The sequence below is a fragment of the Chrysochloris asiatica genome, unplaced genomic scaffold, assembly GCF_000296735.1.
Source record: "Chrysochloris asiatica unplaced genomic scaffold, ChrAsi1.0 scaffold00067, whole genome shotgun sequence".
In the NCBI taxonomy this organism is placed as follows: domain Eukaryota; kingdom Metazoa; phylum Chordata; class Mammalia; order Afrosoricida; family Chrysochloridae; genus Chrysochloris; species Chrysochloris asiatica.
The window spans coordinates 6,462,236-6,486,316 of NW_006408585.1; the positions used below are offsets into that span (position 1 = coordinate 6,462,236).

Genomic DNA, 24,081 nt, shown 5'->3' on the forward strand with positions numbered 1-24,081 from the left:
GTTGTTGTTGTTAAGTGCCAGCAAGTTGGTTCCAACCCATAGCAACCCTGTATTGGGTTTCCGAGGAGCAGTTGGTGAGCTTGATCCACCAACCACGCAGTTCAATCACCTTTGCAGTCTGGTGCATTAACCCACAGTACCACACCAGAACTCCAATTTCATGAGAAGCCACTAAAAATATTCAATGTGAATTATAATTATTTTTTATAATTCCAACTCAAAATAAGTTTAAGTACAAGTGGCTTAGTCCCTTGGTGATCATTTTACTTTAAAATATTTATAGGTTCACACATACAAATCAAAAGGTTACTATAATATTCTGAAATCAAAACATAGCTCTTAAATAGTCTATACACCTACATTATAAAGTATCAGCCCATAGTTCCATTCCTTACATTAGCCTTTGTGCATTCATCTTTTTAAATAAGAGTAGGTATAATTAAAACTCTTTTGTTTACTAATTTAATTCAGACCTCGTTCTGTTTCTTCTGTAATCTGTCTTAACCCTTCTACCCTTCTCCAACTACTTACCACTGATTCTGGCTTCTTGTCTTGCAAACTTGAACTAAATAATTCTAAATAAATGCTTGAACTAAACAGCTCTGCTGTACCCCCATTATGGAATTCCTGGATGGTGCACATGGTTAATGCACTCTGTTGCTAATTGAAAGATTAAAGGTTCAAGTCCACCCAGTGTTGCCTTGGAAGAAAGGCGTAGCAATCTTCTTCCAATAAAAGCAGTCATTGAAAACCCAACTGACATAAAGGGGCTCACTAGAAGTCAGAATCAATTCGAAGGCAAGTGGTTTTACTTCAAGTATTCCTGCAAATCCCTTCACCATCTCGTTCTTTCCTTTAATTAACAACCATCTCAAAAACTTTCTAGACTTTTGGTTTATAGAAGCTGGTAAGAGTTGATATTATCAATAAAAGAAAAAATAAAGAAACCAATGCTACCCTTTACAATTACTGATTTCATTAAAATAGCATTTATAATTACAGATCTGAACATAGCAAAGTAGACGGAAAGAAACCACCTTGAATTCTTGTGACATGAATCTACTAAAATGATAAAAGTAATCAAACTGTTATACTATGTAGACTTCTACTAGAATGGTTCGAACTGTTAAACACACAAACAGCTCAATAGCAAAAATATACTACTGATTTAAAATTTTTACTAAATAGAACCCAGAAGGTAACATTAAATCCTAAAGAATTTAATCTGTTTGGAAACTATTTCTTTCTCATTAAAAAATGCAACATGAATTAAAATAAAAGTAAAATAATCAATTAATTTCATTTCTTAATTTATAATGCAAAGGTAATATAACAATATAATAGATACAAATTCTACTTATAGATAAAATAAACCTCCTTTAAAAGAACAGAACCATAAAAGTGTATTCATATTATACAAATTTTCAAATCAAGCAAGTCTCTTTCATGTCACAATCAACCCATTTGATATAATAGCCTTGAAGAAAAAGGACTAGAAGCTCATTTTTCTATAACAATCATTTGGCCCTTTATCTGACTCCTGGTTTTAGCTCAGATGTTGACCTGTCTTTAGTCAAGTATTAAAAGCCAACAAAAAACCTATTGTATCTCCTCAAAGATTTAATGTTAAGTACAATTTTGAAGTCCTTCTGACATCCAGAATTTATAATTAAAGCCTTTGGGGCTTTCTCGCCCTTTTAAAATAAGTATTCTCTTCACTAAAAGAATGATCTGCTTATTAGAAAATTAAAACTAAACCTTTGAAATAATCCTGGGGGCCAAAAGAAACAAGGAACGTTATGTATAGATTGTCAAAACTACAGAAAAGAACCTGCTGCTAATGCTAAAAAAGAGCCCATCTTCATGCATACCCCTTCTATTAGAAGTTTTTGATGTCAATATGCACAATTGTTATTTTACATTTTTCTGTATTTGTGATGCTTGAAAGGACTCATGATTCAATTTATATAATGACATGACTTCATTCCTCAATTCATAAATCCTCAAACACTGAACCCATAGCATGAAACTACCAACTCAATTTGTCTCTGTCTATGCTTAAATATCTGCAGAAGCGCTCCTCTGCTACTAACTACTCTCTGAACCTACCAAGCACTTTCATGGGCCTTGAGAATTAAAAAAATACATGCACAAAATTTAGCTCCTTTTTTTTTTTTTTTAATTAATACTACCTTCAGCACAATATTTAACTCTTCTGAGCCCATTCTCTACATGTAAAATGGGGATTAAAATGCTTGTGAAAATTAAATGAGATACATATATGCAGTTCCATCTGGTTCTTAGCAGATACTTGTTAAGTGCTGTCGAATTTGTTGCGACTCACAGCAATCCAGTACAGGGTTTCCAAGGAGTGGCTGGTGAGTTTGAATGGCCAACTTTGTAGTTACCAGTCCAGTACTTATCCTATAGCACCACACCAGGACTACTAGTAAACACTTAGTAATATAAATTAACATTTTATATTATTTGATCAGCACAAGAAAGAAATAGCCAATACAGATACCACAAACATCTACTAAACATCTTTAAAAGTATGAAAAAACACAGCAGATAACTGTTAAGACAAAAATTTTAAAGAAAGTTATATTTATACCATAACAATTGTTAACAATGCCACACAACTAAAGGGTGAGGCCACATCCTAATATAACTTAAAAAGTCTAAAAATAAAGTCTTTACCTCATCCCTCTATATATTTCCCAACTTACAAAACAATAAAAAATATTATCTGTTCTCCAGGTTTCAGTATATTGACTAACACAATACAACTGGCCAAGGTCTAACTATTTTAAAGCATCATTGTTTGCTCCTTCTACTTCACTTCCTAAAATCAGTCACTTGGCTCATTGTGTCTCTAAAAGTTCCCCTTTGTTTAGGCCCACTGTCACTACCCTACTACAGGTCTTCACATCTCTCACACCACCCTACTGCAGACGTTCATTACCGCTCACCCATATTAGTATAATGGCCCCCTAACAATGTTTCGCTGCCTGGGTATCTCCTCGCGATATTCCACTGCACTACCAGCACTGCTCCTGCTGGCTCACTATCGGCACCAAGTAAAATCTTAAACCCACAGTTTGACTTACAGAGCCCTCGGCAACTCAAATCCATCCTGATTTTCAAGCCTCATTTCTAGTTATTCTAGTTCAAATGGCACAAAAAGATTTAGTTACCAACTCAACTAACCTTAGCATATAACTAAACAGATGAAGGAAGGTACAAAGGTATATATGAGAACCACTTTTAATGGTTCCTCTAATGCATGATGCCTTCAGGATGCTTTGGCCATCAGTCAGTACATTTTATGGATGGCCTGAGGGATGTCTGTTACTTCAGTAAGACAAGTAAATGGAGACTAGTTAAGAGAACTTCAATACACTGCAAACAAAGACAGTCCTACATGAACATGTTATTTGTTGTAGGTCATTGAGTTGGTTCCAACTCATACCAATGCTGTATAAAGTTTCCAAGAGTGACTGGTGGGTTTGAACTGCCAATCTTGTTGCCAGCCCAGTGCTTATCCTGCAATGCCACACAGAGCTCTTCATGAATATATATAATGGTACAATTAATTTCAAAGTATATCTTTTCCTTAACTAGTAAAGAAAGAATTACATATTGCATAACCTTCTTGGCTCTGTTGGGAGCACGTTGACTCTGAAGGATACACACTGTACTGCGAACCACAAGTTCTCTCCAAGAGAAAGAAGAGGTTTCCTGCTGCTGCAAAGCTTGACAGCCTTGGAAACCCTACTCAGGGTTGCCATGAGTCAGAACTAACTTGAGAGCACAAAACAACACCACTGGCTCTGTAAGCTAAGCACTGAAGTATTAATCACAAGGTAGGCAATTCAAGCCCACTAGCCACTCTCACAAACCCTATATAGGACCACTATGAGTCGGAGCCGACTTAACACAACACAACAATATTCAGATATGTTCTTACTTGTCAGGCTAGCTCCAAATTCTGGATCCCAGGTTAGCCATGCCTTCAAATGGATTCATCTAATAGGATCATTTATATTTTTTTAAATTCATGACTGAACCATAACCTTGTCACAGAATCATCATATCTTTGGAAGTTCATCCTTTGAACCTATACCCTATCTTCTTACCTATCAGTTTCTTTTAGCCATCCTTAAAGCCTGTTTGGATTTGGGATCATACACTCAACTTGTCCTGCAATATCTAGTGGTGGTGGTGTGCCATGGAGTCAGTTCCAACTCATAGCAACCCTGCGTAGGGTTTGTCAGGCAATAAATCTTTACAGGAGCAGAAAGCCTCATCTCTCTCCCGCAGAACAGCTAGTAGTTTTGAACTGCTAACTTTGAGCTTTGCAGCCTGATTTGTAACCACTATGCTCTTTTATGATACACCCAGACTTTTAAATAGTCACTGTCTTTCAAATAAGTGTGAGCTGGGTTTCTTCCTGCTTGGTATTCAATCTCACTTGTCCTGTGCTAAATATCTATCTTATAGCCTGACTTCTCTATATCTGCATACTTGCTTAATTCTTGTAAATATTTTTTTTCACAGTCTATAAACTAAATTTCCCACTTTGCAATGTTGTTGTTGTTATTAGGTGCTGTCAAGTTGGTTCCAACTCATAGAGACCATATGCACAACAGAACTAAACACTGCCAGGCCCTGCATGTGGCATCTTCACAACTGTTAGAATACTTGAGCCCATTGTTGCCACCACTGTGTCAATCCACCTCTTTGGGGGTTTGCCTCTTTTTCACTGAGCCTCCACTTTACCAAGAAGGATGCCCTTCTCCAGGGACTGGTACTTCATGGCAATATATCCAAAGTACCACAGACGAAGTCTTTCCATCTTCACCTCGAAGGAGCATTCTGGCTGTTCTTCCAAGACAGATTTGTTTGTTACTCTGGCAGTGCATGGTACTCTCAAAATTCTTCTCCAACACCATAATTCAAATGCATCGATTCTTCCAAAGTACTTTATGCACAACAGAAACTCTACCCAGCCCTGTGCCCTCCTCATACTTTTGTATTTGAGCCCATGGTTTCTACTGTGTCAATCTTATTAGGGCGTCTTCCTCTTTTTCACAGAACCTCCATTTTACCAAGCATGATGGGTTTGGTCCTTCCTGACAACATGCCCAAAGTACGAGAGACAAAGCATTCTGGCTGTGTTTCTTTCAACACAGATTTGTTTGTTTTTCTGGCAGTCCATGTTACTTTCAATATTCTTCTTCAACACAGTAATTCAAATGCATGGATTCTTTAACAGCCTTCCTTATTCACTGTCCAAATTTCATATGCATATGAGATAACTGAAAATGCCATGGCTTGGTTAGTTCTCTGAGTTCTTGACTGATACTTCCTTAAGTGTTGACTGTAGAGACAAACAAAATGATAACTTCAGTCTTTTCTGGTTTATCATGTTATTCTCTAGTTGTGAGGAGTGTCATTTTCTTTACATTGAGGTGCAATCCATACTGAAGGCTATCGTCTTTTATGTTCATCAGTTAAGTATTTTAAGTCCTTTTGCTTCCAGCAAGTAAGATTGCATCATCTGCATATCGCAGGTTGTTAATGAATTTTCTTCTAATCCTTGTGTCATGTTCTTCGTCATGTAATACAAATTCCTGAATTATCTGTTTAGTATACAGATTGCATAAATATGGTAAAAGGATACAATGCTGGCATACATCTTTTCTGATTTAAAACCATTCAGTATCCCCTTGTTGTGTTCTAACAACTGCCTTTTGGCAAGTTTCTCATGAGTATAATTAGTATTATGGAATAGGCATTCTTTGCAATGTTATCCATAGTTTGTTTATATCCACACAGTGGGAATGTCTTTGCATGGTCAATAAAGAATAAGTAAACATCTTTCTCGTATTTTCTTTTTTCACCCAAGATCTATCTGACGTTAATAACAACATCCCTCATTGCACATTCTCTTCTGAATCGGAGACTTGAGTTTCTGGCAGTTCCATGTTGATGTACTGTTGTAGTCATTTTGGATTATAGTCAGCAAAATTTTACTTGCATGTGATAGTAATGATATCATTTGATGAATTCTGCATTCTGTTGGGTCATCTCTCTTTGGAATGAGCACAAATACGAATCTCTTTCAATCAGTTGGCCAGGTAGCTACCTCCCAAATTTCTTGCTATAAACAAGTGAGCGCCTCAAGTGCTGCATCAGTTTTTCGAAGCATTTCCATTTATAATCCATCAATTCCTGGAGCATGTTTTCCATTAATGACTTCAGTGCAACTTGTAGTTCTTCCTTTAATACCATTGGTTCTTGATCAGATTGTACCTCTTAAAATAACTGAATATTGATCAATTCTTTTTGGTATAGTGACTTTGTGTGTTCTTTCCATGCTTCCGTGTGAGCCAGCAGCCTGTTTGTCTGGCTTGCTGATTTGGGTTCAACGGCCCCTGCAACCACATGAGTCATGAGAAACCTCCAGCTGAAGCCTGACCCACAGATTTGGGACTTGTCAGCCTCCTCAACTCTTTGAGCCATTCCCTTGATGGTTCGTGAGTTCTGTGAGATGCTGCAGCAAACTACAGAACCAAACATGAGAGTGAGAATACTGAGGGCAGGAGAAGGAGTTGATGTTAGAGATGATGGAGTTGGACAGTAGTTTGGAAAAGCTGGACATTTGGGACATTTTTAAGCTCTGTTTGTATGAACCAGCTGTTATGTTGATATAAAAGTAATCATTCATATAGTCCAATGCATTTTTAACAAATGCATAATGTCAGTTGTGTCCCTATTAAAGTATCATATGGAATAGTTTATTATAATCATTTTAAAAATGGATAATGTGAATATAGTTTAGCTTTCATGTTTGAGAAAACAATCAAAAAGATTACTGTTTGATCTCTATGGCCTCATTCCTGGTCTATAACCTCTGTGTCATTTCCAAATCTGTAGTTTGTAATAAAAATATTACACCTTTAGAAAATGCCATTAAATTTTGAATTACCTCGCATGACCAGAAAATAATCAATGCCAGGCTTTTAATGTCTCTCAAATCTTACTTAAGAAAATAGAAACAATACTTTTTCTTGTTTAAATAAAAGCATCCTTTTGACTAATTACATCACAATGAATAGATTACACTAATCTCTGATTCCTTAATAACAAAGAATGAAACTTCCAGTCAATTATTTCAAAGTATTTTCAAGCTACTGTAAGTGTACAAGAATAAATGATGATAAACAATGTATGCTGTACTCACTGTGGAGAAAAGTAATGAAAATGATAGAAAAAAATGTATGAGTGGCCTTTCCTTTTGTTTAATCTACTCTAATAAAATTGCTTACAAAATTAGCCTTCCTTCCCAGCTGTAAATTAGTGTCACATCTATTTAACATATGGTTTCTAAGATAAAATGTTTATCGCCTAAGCATGTCCTTTATTTAAGAATACGCTTCAAGTGTAAGAGAAAGAAATTAAATAAACATCATATTCTGGACATATTGTCAGGAGGGACCAGTCACTGGAGAAGGATATCATGTTTGGTAAGGTGGAAGGTCAGAGAAAAAGAGGAAGACCCCCAGAGAGATGGATTGGCAAAGTAGCAGCATCAATGGGCTCAAGTGTGGCAACAATTGTGAGGTTAGCCCAGGACTGGGCAGTGTTCAGTTCTGTTGTGTATAGGGTCGCTATGAGTCAGTACCAACTCAACGGTACTTAACAACAACAAATCACAATAAAATCTGTTAGAGATTTTTACAAGGAGGCTTCAAAAAGTTAGTGAAAAACTGGAATAGGAAAATCATGAAATTTTTTCATGAATTTTTTGAAGCCCACTCTTATATGAGATGTTCTCCTAGGCATTTCAAAGATAAAAGCACAAGGTCTCATACACCCACAACCCAAAGAAGCAAGCATTAAAAACATACCAATTTCTTCTACTTCTTCCAAGAAGTCATTATATTCTCGTAGACTAGGAAAATCTTCTTCTCTTTTATTGTATCTTTAAAGAGATGTAAGAGAGAAAAATCAACATTTAACATGTTACTTGCTTTTAATATTATTTTAATACTGTAATTAGTATAATATTATTTCAATATATATTTGTTCTTACTTAGTTAATACATGATGCATAGAAAAAGACTGATTATTACATAAAACACTGTTTTCTTGACACCAGGATCTTAAGTAAACAAAGAATGCTGTTCTTAAATTCTTACACCTACTTAAAAGTTAGAATTAGGAGAATATGGATCAATATATAAAATCCTTCTAAGACTTATGAGAAAAAGAAATTAGGAGTTTGAAGTAATGAACAATAAGCATAAGCAAGCTTGTAATTGGAAATTTCCTTCTTAGAAACAGATTCACTAATTTCCAAAAGGAGTCCTGGTATGGTGTTGTAAGATAAGCACTGGACTGATAACCACAAGGTCGGTGGTTCAAACTCACCAGCCCTTCTTTAGAAGTTATACAGCACTTGACAGCATTTAAAATTAACAATAACAATTTCCAAAAACCTACAACTTTTAAAGCGACCCTTTCCCCGTGTGGTGCTGCAGGATAACGCACTGAACCACAAGGTCGGTGTGAATAGCAAGACAGGCGGTTTAAATCCTCCAGCTGCTCCTTGGAAATCCTATACAGAGTCAGAACCAACTCAGTTAACAACAACAAAAATAATTTTAAACAAGCAATATCAGGAAATTCTAAAATATTGTGATATGCTATAAAGAATTAGGAACTGTAAGAGATTAACAGTAAAACATGAGACTTTCCCCAGAGATAAATAATAAAAGAGCAGCTTGAGGAACTGATAAATTAGCACTGGGTTCATGAGCTGAACTGCAAAATCAATTTGAAAAGCAAGGTCAGTGGTTCGAGCTCACCAGCTGCTCCTCAGAAACCCTACAGAGTCCCTATGGGTTGGACCCCAGTCGATGGCATTTAACAACAAGAACAAAAAAGTACCTAAAAAGATGCTATTAAAACCTTGTTGGTCAGGGTTGAAATGTATACCACCAAATTTCTTAATTTTTAAAATTTAAAAATCATTTTCATTTAATAAAGAAGGACAAAGTAACTTATAATAAAAGCACAGGAAATAAAACACAAAATACTAACAAGAATTAAAGAGGAAACTCTCCAGTCCTATTCACCACTAGATTTTTTAAATTTCCTCTACAATACAATGACTGTTTACTGGGAGTGCAGAGGGGTAATCTTTATACATTTTCTCAACAGATACAAAACATTCATGGGGACTTATTACAAAGAAGTTTCAAGAAAATTTTAAATGGCATTGGGGAGAAAAAGGCCAGTTTAGTTTCACAGCGGGGTTTTTTAAAGTCATAATAATATATGTGCTCATTATTCAAGGGTAGCAAAGGATGTCCTAGGAGAATTTCATTGGGAAGTCTTAGCCCATCCACCCTACAGCCCTAATCATGCCCCTTCACACGTCTTTTTTTCCTCCAAAACTCAAAGATTTAAAAGGAACAGGATTTGAGTTGCTTAAGGACGCCAAAATTGCCAGTTTGATGAGGTGTAAATCAAAGAACACAGGATTCTTAAGGGAAGTGTTAGAGAAATAGAACCACCACTTTCAGAAGTATACAGACCAAATGGAGGAGATAGCAAGAAACAACAGCCTCACGGTTTTGTAGCAACACTTTGTAGTTACCCTCGCACAACCAGATATTGGTATCAAAAATTGAAATAATTTTTAAAGTCCTCTATGTTGACTTAATCATTCAAGCACTAATACTTACATCTTAAGCACTTTTTTCCTAATCTCAACTTCTTTGTCAACAGTAGGATCTTCAAAGAGTTGAACTCTGAAGTTGCTCTTTCTAAGTGGAGTGCCACATTCAGGACAATTTCCAGCTCCTCTCACAAACAATAAATCCACACAACTTTCACATCTGTAAAGATACAAATACAACGTACCATTAAGGCTAGTATTCAATCTTGCATCAAATTTGTATATCGTTTGTCTTTTTTTTCTTTTAGAACACAAATTAATCATTACTGCTTAGAGTCTTACAAAAGCCTTTTGACATATTTTCAGTTTTATTTGGAGACTATACATAACGAATCGGGCTGCAAGCCACAAGTTCAGCAGTTCAAAACTACCAGCGGCTGGCGGGAGAAAGATGAAGCGGTCTGCTCCCGTAAAGATTTAAAGCCTCGGAAACCCTGTGTAGGGTCGCTATGAGTCGGAACCGACTCCACGGCACATAACAACAATAACAATACATAGATATGCCAAAGGATATTGTTGTTGTTAGGTGCCATTCGGTACTGACCCATAGCAACCTTATGCACTAAGGATATCAGTTAAGTTTTACTAATTAAACAAATTTACAAAAGAAACAAACTGAGCTGGTGATTAAGAGGACTCAGACAGTAAAGACAGACCAGTGGAAACTGAGAACCCAGGGACATTGTATTGAAGGAATTGCAACTAATGTCATGAAACAAAATGTGTATGAATTCCTGAACAGGAAACTAATTTGTTCTGTAAACTTCCACCCAAAATACAATTAAAAACCACAAAGAGCATTTAGAAGGTAGCAGGAGGGCTGAGCGCAAAGAGATCACCTCTCTCCCCAGTAAATGCCATCGCATCTCTCCCTAGTCCAGTGTCACATTTAGACCTAGGCCAGAGAGTCTGTCAGGGGCCCTGCACTTTGGGGAAGCCCTGGTTGCGAGAACTAAAACAAAGACTTTTTTCTTTCAACCTTTAAAAAAAGTTTTGTGGAAGCTCAGTAATCAACTGAGCAAACAGGAATTATGAGGAACGAGACCTCCAAACCAGAGGAAGCAGTGAACTGAGAGTGCTCCAGTATGTGTGGAAAAGGAAAAAAATCACCATGGTTTCTTCTCAGAGAAATCCAAGAAAGAATACTTGCTCATATAAATTTTAATCAGAGGTGACTGCCTCAAACCAACCACAATGCCTTCTCTCCTCTATTCTGGTTGTGTTGTTGTTAAGTCAATTCCAACTTACAGCCAACATGTATAGGGTATCCAAGGCTTTTTAAATCTTTGCAGGAGCAGAAAGCCTCTCTCCTCTCTTCTTAAGTGCCATAAAGTTGGTTCCAACTCAGAGCAACCTTGTATAGGGTTTCTGAGGAGCGACTGGTGAGCTTGAACCACTGACTCTGCAGTTCAAACCGGCTTTGTAGTCCAGCACATTAACCCACAGCACCACACCAGGGCTCCCTTCTCTTCTTAAATGGCGCAGTTTTGAGAAGAGTTTAGAACTTCCTGGAAGGTTTTAGGTAGAAAAGCAAGAGGGGAACCTCTCTGTACCAGATTCCCAGGGACTTAATGGGATTCCTATATTGTTTTAGATAAGTCAGGCATCATCAGTCATCCTTTTCTGCCCAAAAGAATCTATGTTATCACTCAGACAAGCAGATGAAAAGGTTAGCTTGCAGCCTCTGGGTCTTGAGTGGACACGCTACTAGAACTCAGGCTACAGTGTGGACATACAGTGTGGAAACTCAAGGACAACGCTTGAGCTATACATTTTCAATATTTAAACACTTCTTATGTAGCTGTAGGCTTGTGGAGTTGTATTTTTGTCCAACTGTGCTGAAGGATAAACACTGTATTGTTAACCACAAGGTTGGAGGTTCCATTCCACCAGCAGCTCTTCAGAAACCCTAAAATAGGGTCTCTAGGAGTCAGAATCTACTCCAAGACACTTAACAACAACAACATACATTAGTGCCAAAGCAGTTCTAATCACTTAAATATTATCCTATTTTATTTTCTTCATAGCACTTAGCAATATCTGAAACTACCTTATTTGTTTGTGTGTTCATTTTCTCTTTCGCCAAATAGAATGTATTATTTCATGAGTGAAAGGTTTTGGCCTACCTTCTTTATCCCCAGAACCTGATGCTTAGGAAGTACTAGATAAGCTTCACTAAACAAAGAAGTAAATATATGATAGAAGGAAAAAGAGAAATTCAAATGCATAAAGTCTATATTGAATCTGTTGCTGCACGGTTGTTTTGGTAGAAATGAAGAACATCTGTGTGGTCTCACCTGTGTTTCCTACTACAGGGATGTAGTAGGAAAAGGTCAAAACATTACAGCAGCCTTTTCAGATATCAATGTTGTTGTTGTTAAGTGCCGTGGAGTCGGTTCTGACTCATAGCGACCCTGTACAGGGTTTCCAAGGCTGTAAATCTTTACGGGAGCAGAAAGCCTCATCTTTCTCCCACAGAACAGCTGATAGTTTTGAACTGCTGACCTTGATGTTGGCAGCCCAACTCATAACCACTACGCTACCAGAGCTCCTTAAGATACTCTTTTTGACCTACTTAAAACCCAGAGAGTAGATTCTGGCTAATAATGACCCTGTATAGGCTTTCTCTAATGAGCTATGGTAGCGCAGTGGTTACCAGTTGTGCTGCCAACTGCAAGGTCAGCAGTTTGAAACTACCAGCTGTTCCGTGGGAGAAAGATGCGGCTTTCTGCTCCCATAAAGATTTACAGCCTCGGAAATCCTGTGCAGGGTCACTATGAGTCGGAAGCCACTCCACGGTACTTAACAACAACAACAATAGGCTTTCTCTGGACTGCAAAAACAAGGTCTGCAGTTCGAGCTGCCAGCTGATCAGTGGGCAAAAGATGAGGTTTTCTGCTTCGCGAAGATTTAAAAGCCTAGGGAACCCTATATAGGGACACTATGAGCTGAAACTCTCCGCAGCACTTAACAAATAGGTTTTCTGAGACTACAAAGCCTTATTGAAGCCAAGTGCCTTTCTGCTGAGGTGTATAAGTTAAGTGTATTGCCCTCTGGGCAGTTATCAGCAGCCCTGAAGGAGCTCTGTAACATTGCCTGAACAGAAGCCACAGGGCTGTGTGACTGCAGGAAGGACTGGGAAGAGGCTGTCCCAACTAAAGCCCTGTGTCTGAAGCATTTCTGATCCTGAATTTATAACCTGTTAGCTTCCCTAATGGTAAGTGCCAGTGAGCCCATCATCTTTGAATCTCTGAGTTCTGTGTGGCCATTACAATGAATTATCGAACCCAGCAGAGAACAGGAGAGTGCTGTTGGAAGCAAGATTGGTGTCAGAATTGGTAAGGAAGGCTGACGGGTGAAGACATGTCCGACCTCAGCCTCGTAGGTATCAGTCTTAGACTAATGTTGAGTTGGAGAGTCTCCTCCCCCATGATGTCAGAGAAGGTCAGATGTCATCCCACACCCTTCTTTACATCACTTAGCACTGTGCCAAGTGCCTTGTCAACTGTAAAGTCCTTTAGCGAATGGATCTGCAAATATTCAATGAGTACAAGAATATATATTCTCATGACCAATTAAAGAGAAAAAAAAAGGCCTAAGGTGCACCTAACCCAAGCCATGATATTTTCAATAACCTCATATGCATATGGATATTTTCAATAACCTCATATGCATGTGAGCATTGGACAATGAATAAAAAACACCATGGAAGATTTGATGCATTTGTACTTTCAGTTATGCCGGTTGCTGAGGCAGAGTCAGGTAGGACAGGCTCCATGGGGGAGAGACTGAACACCCAGAAAAACTGCTCTCATGGAACAGCACCAGAGCAATGGATCTAGCATAGGGTGCAAGGTGTTAGTTTCCCGCACACGCCAGTGAAAAAAAATCACGGTATAAAGGAAAATACTGCAATTTAGGAATCGCTCTAGGGTGGCCATCCCGCTGGGGCAGAGTTCAGAGGGCAGGGCTACAGTCAGACCTGCAAAGGGAACTCGTGCTAAAAGTGGTGCAGTGATATTTGCAAAAGGGGAATTTTACACATTCTACACATTTTTCCATCCTCTTCTCTGTCCCACCTTCTTTGCCCAACCTGGACGCCTTCAGGAGGGTGGGTGTGCACCCCCAGAAAAGGGATCCAGCTTTGAGCCCACAGTTTTTCCCACTGCACAGAGAGAAAGAGCCCTATCCGTCCTAAGGGCAAATTCTTTGGCTGCTGCTTATGACCTCAGCATCTGGGTCGCAGCCCTAAAATTAACTTGTGCGGGACCCTTTACTCCAGCATATCCAGCAAGAAAAAGCAGGCCTGTCAGACCTGACAAACAAACCATATGAACGATCTGTAAAACCCCAACATAAAAGGACGCAACTATCTCGCAAATTACTCTGTGCACAAGCAGATACCTAACTGACCTTCAGAGACAAAAATAGTAGACAATCTTTCTCCCATTAACTTCTCAATATCTATCTATGCACCTCTGAGGTGGAGATTAGAGGAGGGGCCTGAGCGAGTGGACACCCCACTCACTGCTGGAGACTTCTATGATGCACACATACTGCCTGTGTAGCAAGGTGACTGGCCACTCAGCCAGTCTTATTTTTGTTTCAAAGTGGTGGTCTTTGTCTCTGTTTTTATATTACTTCTGTTTTTGGCCCTTTTGATCACACACTTTTCCTGAATGAGGGAGCTTTTTCTCCCTATGTTACCCAATAAGAGACAGCAATCATGGCCATAAAGCCAAGCTACAAGCATACCCCATGATATTCCACCATTGAGACAAGCGCCAATAACAGCTGCTAAGCATTACATGCAAAAAGGGAAGCCTATCTCCTGATCATATCCACCAGGAAACACACAGTAAGCTTAATAAAACAGCAACAAACATCCATTTAAGCATTAAAAACTCACATAACTACTGGAAATGACCAATAAAACACAACAAAAGATCTCAAAACATGTCCAAAAACAGAAAAGAGTAACTGAGACAAAAGGATCTAGAGACAAAGGCTCCCCAGAAGAGGAAGAACAGGTTTTGGATTTGCCTAAGAAAGAATTCAGAAGAATGATATGGAAACAAATTCAAATGATCAGAAAAGGGGTGGAGGAAAACAAGGAGGAAGTCAGACAAGATCGATACAGCATTAGAAACTATTCAAAACCTGCAAAAAGAGGTCCAGATGATTAATAACAAAATATCAGAAATGGACAATACACTGAAAGGGGAAAGAAGCAGAATCAAAGAGATGGAAGACAGAACCAGCGAGCTGGAAGACAAATCTCTCAATACTTTTAAGATAGAAGAGCAAGTAGAAGAGGATTAAAAAAAAAAAAAAAAAAACTGAAGAGAGTCTAAGATTCATGCTAGATAACATGAAGAGGAACACCTTAAAGATTATTGGCATTCTGGAACAGGAAGTATCAGAGAAGTCCACAGAGGAGATAGATGAAGAACTTCTAAAAGAAAACTTCCTTAACATCTGGAAAGATGAGAAGATAAACATTCAAGAAGCCGAACGTATCCCAAGAAGGATAGACCTCAAAAGAAAATCACCAAGACATATAATAATCAAGCTCTCCAAAATCAAAGGCAAGGAGAGAATTCTAAAAGCGGCCAGGGAAAAGGGAAGTGTTACTTACAAAGGCAAGCAAATCAGATTAAGCTCTGACTTCTCAGCAGAAACCATGCAGGCAAGAAGGCAATGGGGAGACCGGGCTGCAAACCGCAAGGTCAGCAGTTCGAAACTGTTTCGAAACCAGCTGTTTCATGGGAGAAAGATGAGGCTTTCTGCTCCTGTAAAGATTTACAGCCTCGGCAACCCTGTAGAGGGTCACTATGAGTCGGAACCAACTCCACAACACATAACCACCACCACCAAAAAAAAAAAAACAACTGCCAACCAAGAATCATCTATCCAGCAAAACTGTCAATCAAATACGATGGTGCAATCAAAACATACCAGGATAAACAGAAGCTAAGAGATTTTGTCAAAGCCAATCCAGTACTTCAAAACATCCTAAAGGGAGTTCTTTGGACTGAAAGCCACAAAGAACACACAACAACCAGAGATTGACAGGTTGACACCACCACCTGAAACTCAGACGACAGATAGCAGATTCTAGAACAGAACAAAACTACTACAACGAATTCAAAGGAGCTGGGAGGTCAACCAAAGATCAAAATAATATCAATGTCAAGGAAGGGGAAAATGTAGGAACAGAGATCCAGGTGGTAAAAAGGCCAGGTAGATTACAGGATACAATAGATTGTCTTAAGACTATACGGTAACCCCAACGAAAGCTAATACTTTTACTTACCATGTAAAAAAAAAAAAAAAGAAATGATGTTATTTGCATTATGGTGTTGGAGGAGAATATTAAAAGTACCATGAACTGCCAAAAGAACAAACAAATCAGTGTTGGATAAAGTACAACCAGAATGCACCTTAGAAGCCATGATGGACAGTATTCATCTCTCATACTTTGGACATATTGTCAGGAGGGACCAGTCACTGGAGAAAGACATCATGCTCTTTTGTAAAGAAGGTTAAGTGAAGGGTCTGAGACAAAGAGGAAGACCCCCAACAAGATGGGTTGGCACAGTGGCACAATGGGTTCAAGTGTAGCAACAATTGTGAGGTTGGTGCAGGAACGGGCAGTGTTCTGTTCTGCTGTGCATTAGGTCATTATGAGTTGGTATCAACTCAACGGCTCCTAACAACAACAAGAATAGGGTAAACATATATTATCTTGGACAATACACAACAAGAGGGAGGTTGACAGAAGAATGATGAAAGCAGAGGAAGACAGAGGGAGGACAGTATGAGTTAATGGGAATAGAAGTAAATACTGTTATGCACACAGCCCTGCAACAAAATGATCTATAGATAGATATGTGGACAGATACACAGGCTGAGCGGGTATGGGAGGGAGAGTGAGGTATACTCACAAATATATACAGGTTTGGCAGAGGATATTTATTTAAACATGGATAGTTACTTTGGCTGCAAACATATCCATAAAGTGGTGGAGCATACAGGGGACAAAGTTATGAAAACTTCTCAGACATTACCAAATACCTTGAGTGAATGAGTTACTGGACCTGAGGACTCAAGACTATAGTCTTGGTCAATTGCCATAATATAGTCCACAATCTACTTTGGTGAGTAGCAATTAGGGTCTAGAACCATTGATGATGCAACTACTGGTCTCGCCCTATGTGAGGAAAGAGTGGTGAAAAGTGAAGGCATTTGGAAACAAGTAGTCTAATGGACTAATAGAACATGAGAAGATTAATCTCTACAACTCTGAGACAGAAAAATAGATGGTGTCCAGCTACTACTAGTAACTGTTCTGAAAGGGATCACGTTAGAATGTCCTAGATAGACTGTGAGAAAATGTGGAACAAAATTCAAAGTCAACAACAACAAAAAAGAAAGAAAATAGGCTTAGTGATCAGAAAGAGCCTGGAGGAACGCCAAGACTATGGCCCTTGGTCACCCTTCAAGTCTGGAATTGAACTTACCCTCAGCTCAACTTTCAGCCAAACAGTAGATAGGGATCTAGGGGGACAACAACACTAGTGAGGTATACACACCATAGAACAGTCAACCACTCCAAATCAAAAGAGCAGCATTTACTAAGGACAAAAGTCAGAAAGGCTGGAAAAGAAGGTCTACACATGACAATCACAAGGAGGACATGGGATGAGTGATGGTACATTGAAGAGATTGCGATCATTGGGATGAAATGAACTATAGGACTTCTGTAATGTCAAACCAATGATCTGCTCTACACACCGTCACTCAATTAACAATTTAAAAAAAAAAAAAAAAAGGCCATTAATATCAAGTCAATTTCAGCTCACAGTATATGAGCTCTACAAACATTTATTCCCTAACTCAACAACGGCAAATTCCAAAAGATCCATCTATTAAAAATATGGGCTATGAAGGAAACCAAACCCATTGCCATGGAGTCTATTCCATCTCAGTGACCCCTTAAAACAGAACAGACGTGCCCCAAATTCCCATGGCTATAAATCTTTACAGAAGCAGCCTGCCACACTACGCTACCAGAGCTCCTTACGTGAATGGTAGGGACAACTATTTTTTAATTACACTAATAAAGAGGAAAAGAACTCTTGTAGCGTAGTGGTTACGAATCGGGCTGTGAACCGCAACGTCAGCAGTTCAAAACTACCAGCTGTTCCGCGGGAGAAAGATGAAGTGTTCTGCTCCCGTAAAGATTTACAGCCTCGGAAACCCTGTGCAGGGTCACTATGAGTCGGAACCTACTCTACGGCACATAACCACCAACAGCAATAAAGAGGACTCATGGTATGACACTATAGGATAAGCACTGACTGCTGACCGCAAGGTTGGTGGTTCAAACCCACCAGCAGCTCCTCAGAAACCCTGTACAGAGCCACTATGAGTTTGAATTGACTCAACAGCACTTAACAATAACAATTAAAAGGAAATTTTTTAACTTTTCCACAAATCAAATAGTTATCTAAGAACCAAATAAGTTATTACATATAAATAACTTTAAATATGGGGCAGACAGCTGGCAGCCCAAGGATGCAGCTCACCCAAGCACCCCAGCACCCCTCAAGCTCAGCCAAACACAATGAACCCAAATCCTCCAGAGACCAGGGTTCTGGACACACTGCTCACAGGAAAAGGCGGCAAAGCCCAGGAGTTTGGGAAGCAGAGGGGGGCTACTGGTTTTGTTCTTGCTGCTGCTGCTGATTGAGGGAGGGGAGTATTTTATTAAATGTTCTCCTTTTCAAGAAACAAGGGCTTCATGTTTTGATATTTTTGTTTATTAAAGGTTTCTATGATGTTGAGGGCTCCTGGTGTAGGATCAGCACTGGACTACAAACCATAAGGTCAGCAGTTCAAACCCACCAGCTACTCCTCAGAAACCTTATACAGGGTGGCTATGAGTCAGAACCGACTCGATGGCACTTAGCAACAACAACAATGATGTGACAATATTTTTTTACTTATCCTCATATTCCAATATATATTCATATTACTCAGATAAATAAACTAGTTACAGAAACTTACTAGGAAAAAAGTCAGTCAGTAAAATAAATGGGTGAAAAATTCTATCTTTACCATCAGTTATAGACTACCCAAACAGTATCCACTCCTCCCTCTTCATTAGTTTCCAGTATCTGCCTTTTGATCTTACCTGTTCACCATGATTCCTCTCATCATTCTTGGCAACTTCAGCACCTTTGTAAAACGATCTCTTGCCCAACCCACTTAAGCCTCCCATCAACCTTGTTAACAGCAAAGACATCTTTTAGGGAATCTCTTTTTCTAGCATCCTGCTCTTTGAATATCTCTTCCTTTCCTTCATATCATTTAAAATAAATACCACCACTCTGTTCTTCAACTCACAAGACTGGCTCATCCATTGGCCCTACTGCTGCTTTTCCCTCTCCAATACCCTGCACAAGGTCGTAATTTTGCCTTTGCCCAAGCTGGTATTATAAGCCACCATTTGAAAATGTACTACTTAACTCACTTGCCTCTCTCTGTCACACTACTTCCATTGATGCCTTTAATTGAGCACCTGAACTGTACTAAACAAAACAAAACAAAAAAAAACTCAAAAGCTTACTAATAGCTTTAACTATAAAATCTTCATCACAGATCTCAAATGAGTACTTAACACTGCCAGAAATTCCTTCTACACTTTCCCATTCTCTTAAAGGACTATTTCATACTTTCTCCTCAGGCTTCTAACACTTACACTATTCTCACCTCAGTCAGAGCTAGTGACTTGACTACATATTATACTTGTAGGAGATGAACCAAACAAGAATCACTTCATCTCGGAACACCAATTCTAGTAACTGACTTGCTCCTATAGCGACACCATCTCTATTCCTTCATGTCAAAAAAAAAACAAAAAAACAAGTATCCCTGCTTTTACCTAAGGATTAACTTCACCAGTCCACTTTTGCTCTGCATTCCTACTCAAGTACTTTAGTCTTCAATTATCCCCCATTGTCTAGCATTCATGAATTTTTCCTTTCTTGAATCATTTCTATTGCCATATAAACACACCTAAATATCACAGACATCATCACAAGTGGACCATTAAATAACATCATGACAAATGGAGAAAAGACTGAAGTTGTCAAAGACATCGTTTTGCTTGGCTCCACTACCAACACTCATGGAGCAGCAGAAGAAATCAAACAATGTATTGCTTTAGGCAAATCTGTTGCACAAGACCTTTCTAAAGTGTTCAAGATCAAAGATGTTAGTCTGAGGACTAAGGTACACCTGAACAAAGCCATGCTATTTTCAATTGCTTCATCTGTATGTTGCATATTGCCTCGTCTGCATATTGAAAGTACCTTAGCCTGCTAGAAACAAACGTATCTGTGTTGAAAGACATATAGCTAGAATGCTCCTTGGAAGCAAGGATGACAAGACTTTGTCTCTCAAACCTCAGACATGTTATCATGGAGAAGGACATCATGTTTGGTAAAGTGGAGGGTCAGCAAAAAAGAGGAAGATCTTCAACAAGATGGACTGACACAGTGGTAGCAGCAATGAGCTAAGCATAGCAACAGTTGTGAAGACGGAGCAGAACCGTTTCATTGTGTTGTGCAATAGGGTCGTTATGAGTCAGAACCAACTGGACAGCACTTAACAACAATAAATACCAACAACCATCTTTAAAAAACAAACAAACAAACAAACCTTGATTCTACATTCCTTTCCAGCTACCACCCAAATTCTATACTCCCATTCACAGCAAAATTCCTGAGCCAAGAATTGTCTATACCACTGTCTTCACTTCCTTATTTCCCATTCTCTTTTGTTGTTGTTGTTAGATGCCATGGAGTCGGTATCAACTCATAGCGACCCTATGTACAACAGAACGAAACACTGCCGGTCCTGGGCTATCCTCACAATTGCTGCCATGCTTGAGCCCACTGATGCTGCCCCACTTAGCCAATCCATCTCACTGGGAGGCTTCCTCTTTCTCTCTGACCCTCCATCTTACCAAACACGATATACTTATTTGTTATTGTTGTTGTTGTTAAGTGCCATCGAGTCGATTCTGACCCACAGTGACCCTGTATAGGGTTTCAAAGGAGCAGCTAGTGAGCTTAAACCACCGACCTTGCAGTTCAAACGACTTACCACCTGATGCATTAGCCCAAACTCACTTCAATTAGTCATTTATTCCTGACTTTCTTAAGCATGAAACAATGCTTAAGAATTGATGTCCTCCATTTTGCCAGCACTAACAATTAATTAAGGAGCTCTGCTAGCACAGTGGCTACAAATCGGGCTGCGAACTGCAAGATCCGCAGTTCGAAACTACCAGCCGCTCCGTGGGAGAAAGATGAGGCTTTCTGCTCCTGTAAAGATTTACAGCCTCGGAAACCCTGTACAGGGTCGCTATGGGACGGAACCGACTGGACGGCACTTAACAACAACAACAACAGTTAATTGGAGTGTGGCACTGTGGGTTAATGCAAAGTCAATTTGAACTACAAGGCTGGCAGTTCAAGCTCACCATTTGCTCCTCAGAAACCTTATACAGGGTCACCGAGTTGAAACCACTTGATGGCACTTAACAACAACAGTTAATTAACAGAATTCTCCGTTCTCACCCTCTCTTAACAGCATGAATACAACTGACCACTTTTTCCATCTTTGGAATACTTTCTTCTCCAGGCTTCTGTGATCTTACACTCAACCTGGTTTCTCTCATCTATACACTCTTTCCATTGCTTTTGTTGGCTCCTTCTACACAAGACATATTAAAGTTGAAGTCCCCAGACTTTTGCCACAGACACTGTCTTTCATCTACATTGTTGTGGTTAGGGACCAAGTAGAAGAACCACAGGAATTAAGCACTCAGCTACAAACCAAAATGTCAATAATTCGAACCCACCACAGCCTTGAAAACCCTACAGGGTAGTACTCTGTCATAAATGCTCACTATGGATTGGAATCAACTCAGTGGAAATGGGTTTGGTTTTTGAGTTTTTGAAATCTTCATAGAAGCAGATTGCCAGATCATTCTCCCACAGAGCCACTGGGTAGATTTAAACTGCCGGACTTTCAGTTAACAGTCAAGTGCTTCAGCCCTTGCACCATTAGAGTTCCTTCCTTCATGTATATTTCCTCAATAATTAATCACACCTAGAATGAGTATAGGAGTCCTGGTGTGGTGCTGTAGGATAATCACTGAACTGCTAACCACAAGGTCAGCAGTTCAAATCCACCAGCTGCTCCTCAGAAACCTTAAACAGGGTTACCATGAATTGGAACCAACTCGATGGCAGTTAACAAGAACAGTATCAGCAGGTTTTAAAATATGACTCTTCAACCTAGATAACAGACCCAATGTAATCCCTGAGCTCCAGACTTCATCAACTACCTAATCAATAATCTTTAAAATTGTTCGAAGTCATCTCAAACATAACATAGTCCACATAAGAATTCTTTAGCCCTGCTCTAAAGTGTTCCTGTCCCAAGTATTCTCATTTGAGTAAATGCCACCATCACCAAGCCAGTTGTTCAAGTCAAAAATCTAAGTACCGTCTTTGATTTTTCTCTTCCCTAATTCCCCAACCAAACCAAACCAAATCCATTGCCACTGAGTCTGTCCTGATTCAGAGACCTTACAGGACAGACTAGAACTGCCACCTCGGGTTTCCCAAGCTGTACTCGACAGAAGCAGGCAGCCACAAAAATCTTCCATTTTCATTACTATTCTTTCCTCCCCTAATTGATTCTTTATAGAATAGCCAGAGTCACATTTTTTCATGAAAATAACCTGTGCATGAACCAATGATCTCTTATATAAATAGTATAAAATCCTAATGTCCTACCATGCCTTGAAGACCCTAAATGACCAAATCGCTACCTAACTGTTCAACTTCATCTATCAATCTATCCTTCATTCAAGAAGTTTTAGGCACACATGCCTTCTTTCTTTCCTTCCAACATGCCAAGGCCATTCAAGTTATAGAGCAATAGTATTTGTTTTTTTCTCTGCAATGCTGAAAAACTCAAATCCACTATTCCTGATACCAGTTTTGAGGATAATAATAAACATAAATCAAATTTTCCACTTTTCACTTCTGTCCTGATACCCGCTCATATGCAATACCTCTAATGCTAGCCATCTGGAGTTAGGTCAGATCTCATATGTTAACTCAGCCCAAGACTTCAGATACTAAATGCAAGTTTATATACCTAAGTTTGACTGGTGCTGCTTCTCTAGAGAACCCAGCCTAAAACAACCATGGACTACCAGAAGAATGAACAAGTCTGCCTTGGAAGAAGCACAGCCAGAATGCTTCTTAGAAACAAGGATGGTAAGACTGTCTCACATGCTTTGGACATGTTATCAGGAGGGACCAATCCCTGGAGAAAGACATCAGCTTTGGTTAAGTAACCAGTCACTGAAAAAGAGGAAGACAAACACAAAAACAACAGTGAGGATGCACAGAACCAGCCAGTGTTTTATTCTGTTGTACACAGAGTTGCTATAAGTCAGAGCTGACTTGATGTTACCTAACAAAAACAACATTGTAGCTATTAAGTACCATTTGACTCTGCTTGCAATTATAGTTTTACTATAAAGGATGCAAATCAAGATCAGCACAAAGAAGAATTGCATGAGACAAGATTTAGGAAGGTTTCCAACTTAAAGATTTCTGGTCCCAAAAAGGGACACACTATCCTTGCAGTGGATCAGTGTCTTCACAACTAAGAACACGGAATTTCTGAGTTTAAGCTTTCATCAGGGTCTCACTACATTGATGAAACCATGCCCCACCCAGGTCAACTGATATCTTGCTACTAAGTGATCTTTCTGGCCTGGCTAGTCCAGACCTGAGTCACCTCATTAACATAAGCCCTCAGGTGTAGTCTCATTAAAGGCACTTCTGTTACTAGGGAATTTCCTGAGGTTACCCCTCAGGAAGTAAAGACAAAGGCCAAATTACTTTGGATCAAGTTAATGTAAACTCCTTTACATGCCAGAAACTCTCTCCTCCCCAGATCTTTATTATGGCTATCTCTTCTCATCACTCAGGAGTCCCAGTGTGACGACATAGGTTAAGCACTGGATGTCAAGGTAGGAAAGAACCATAAGGTCAGAGGTTCAAACTCACCAGTCTCTCTTCAGAAACCCTACATAGGGGTCACTATGAGTAGTGGTTAAGAATCGGGCTGTGAACCTCAAGGTCAGCAGTTCGAAACTACCAGCTGCTCCGCTAGAGAAAGATGAGGCGTTCTGCTCCCGTAAAGATTTACAGCCTCGGAAACCCTGTTCA

The 24,081-nt window shown here is 39.2% G+C and overlaps 1 protein-coding gene across 2 annotated transcripts in view; it reads right to left on the bottom strand.

Moving 5' to 3' along the window:
• MNAT1 (MNAT CDK-activating kinase assembly factor 1) overlaps positions 1-24,081 on the bottom strand; it is a 331,724-nt gene that overhangs the window by 224,005 nt on the left and 83,638 nt on the right. For both annotated transcript variants that reach the window (XM_006864584.1, XM_006864585.1), the window contains exons 2-3: positions 9,759-9,911; positions 7,917-7,990 (exon numbers count right to left, since the gene is read on the bottom strand). In XM_006864584.1, the coding sequence (XP_006864646.1) occupies positions 7,917-7,990; positions 9,759-9,911 (227 nt within the window). The remainder of the gene's footprint in view (positions 1-7,916; positions 7,991-9,758; positions 9,912-24,081) is intronic.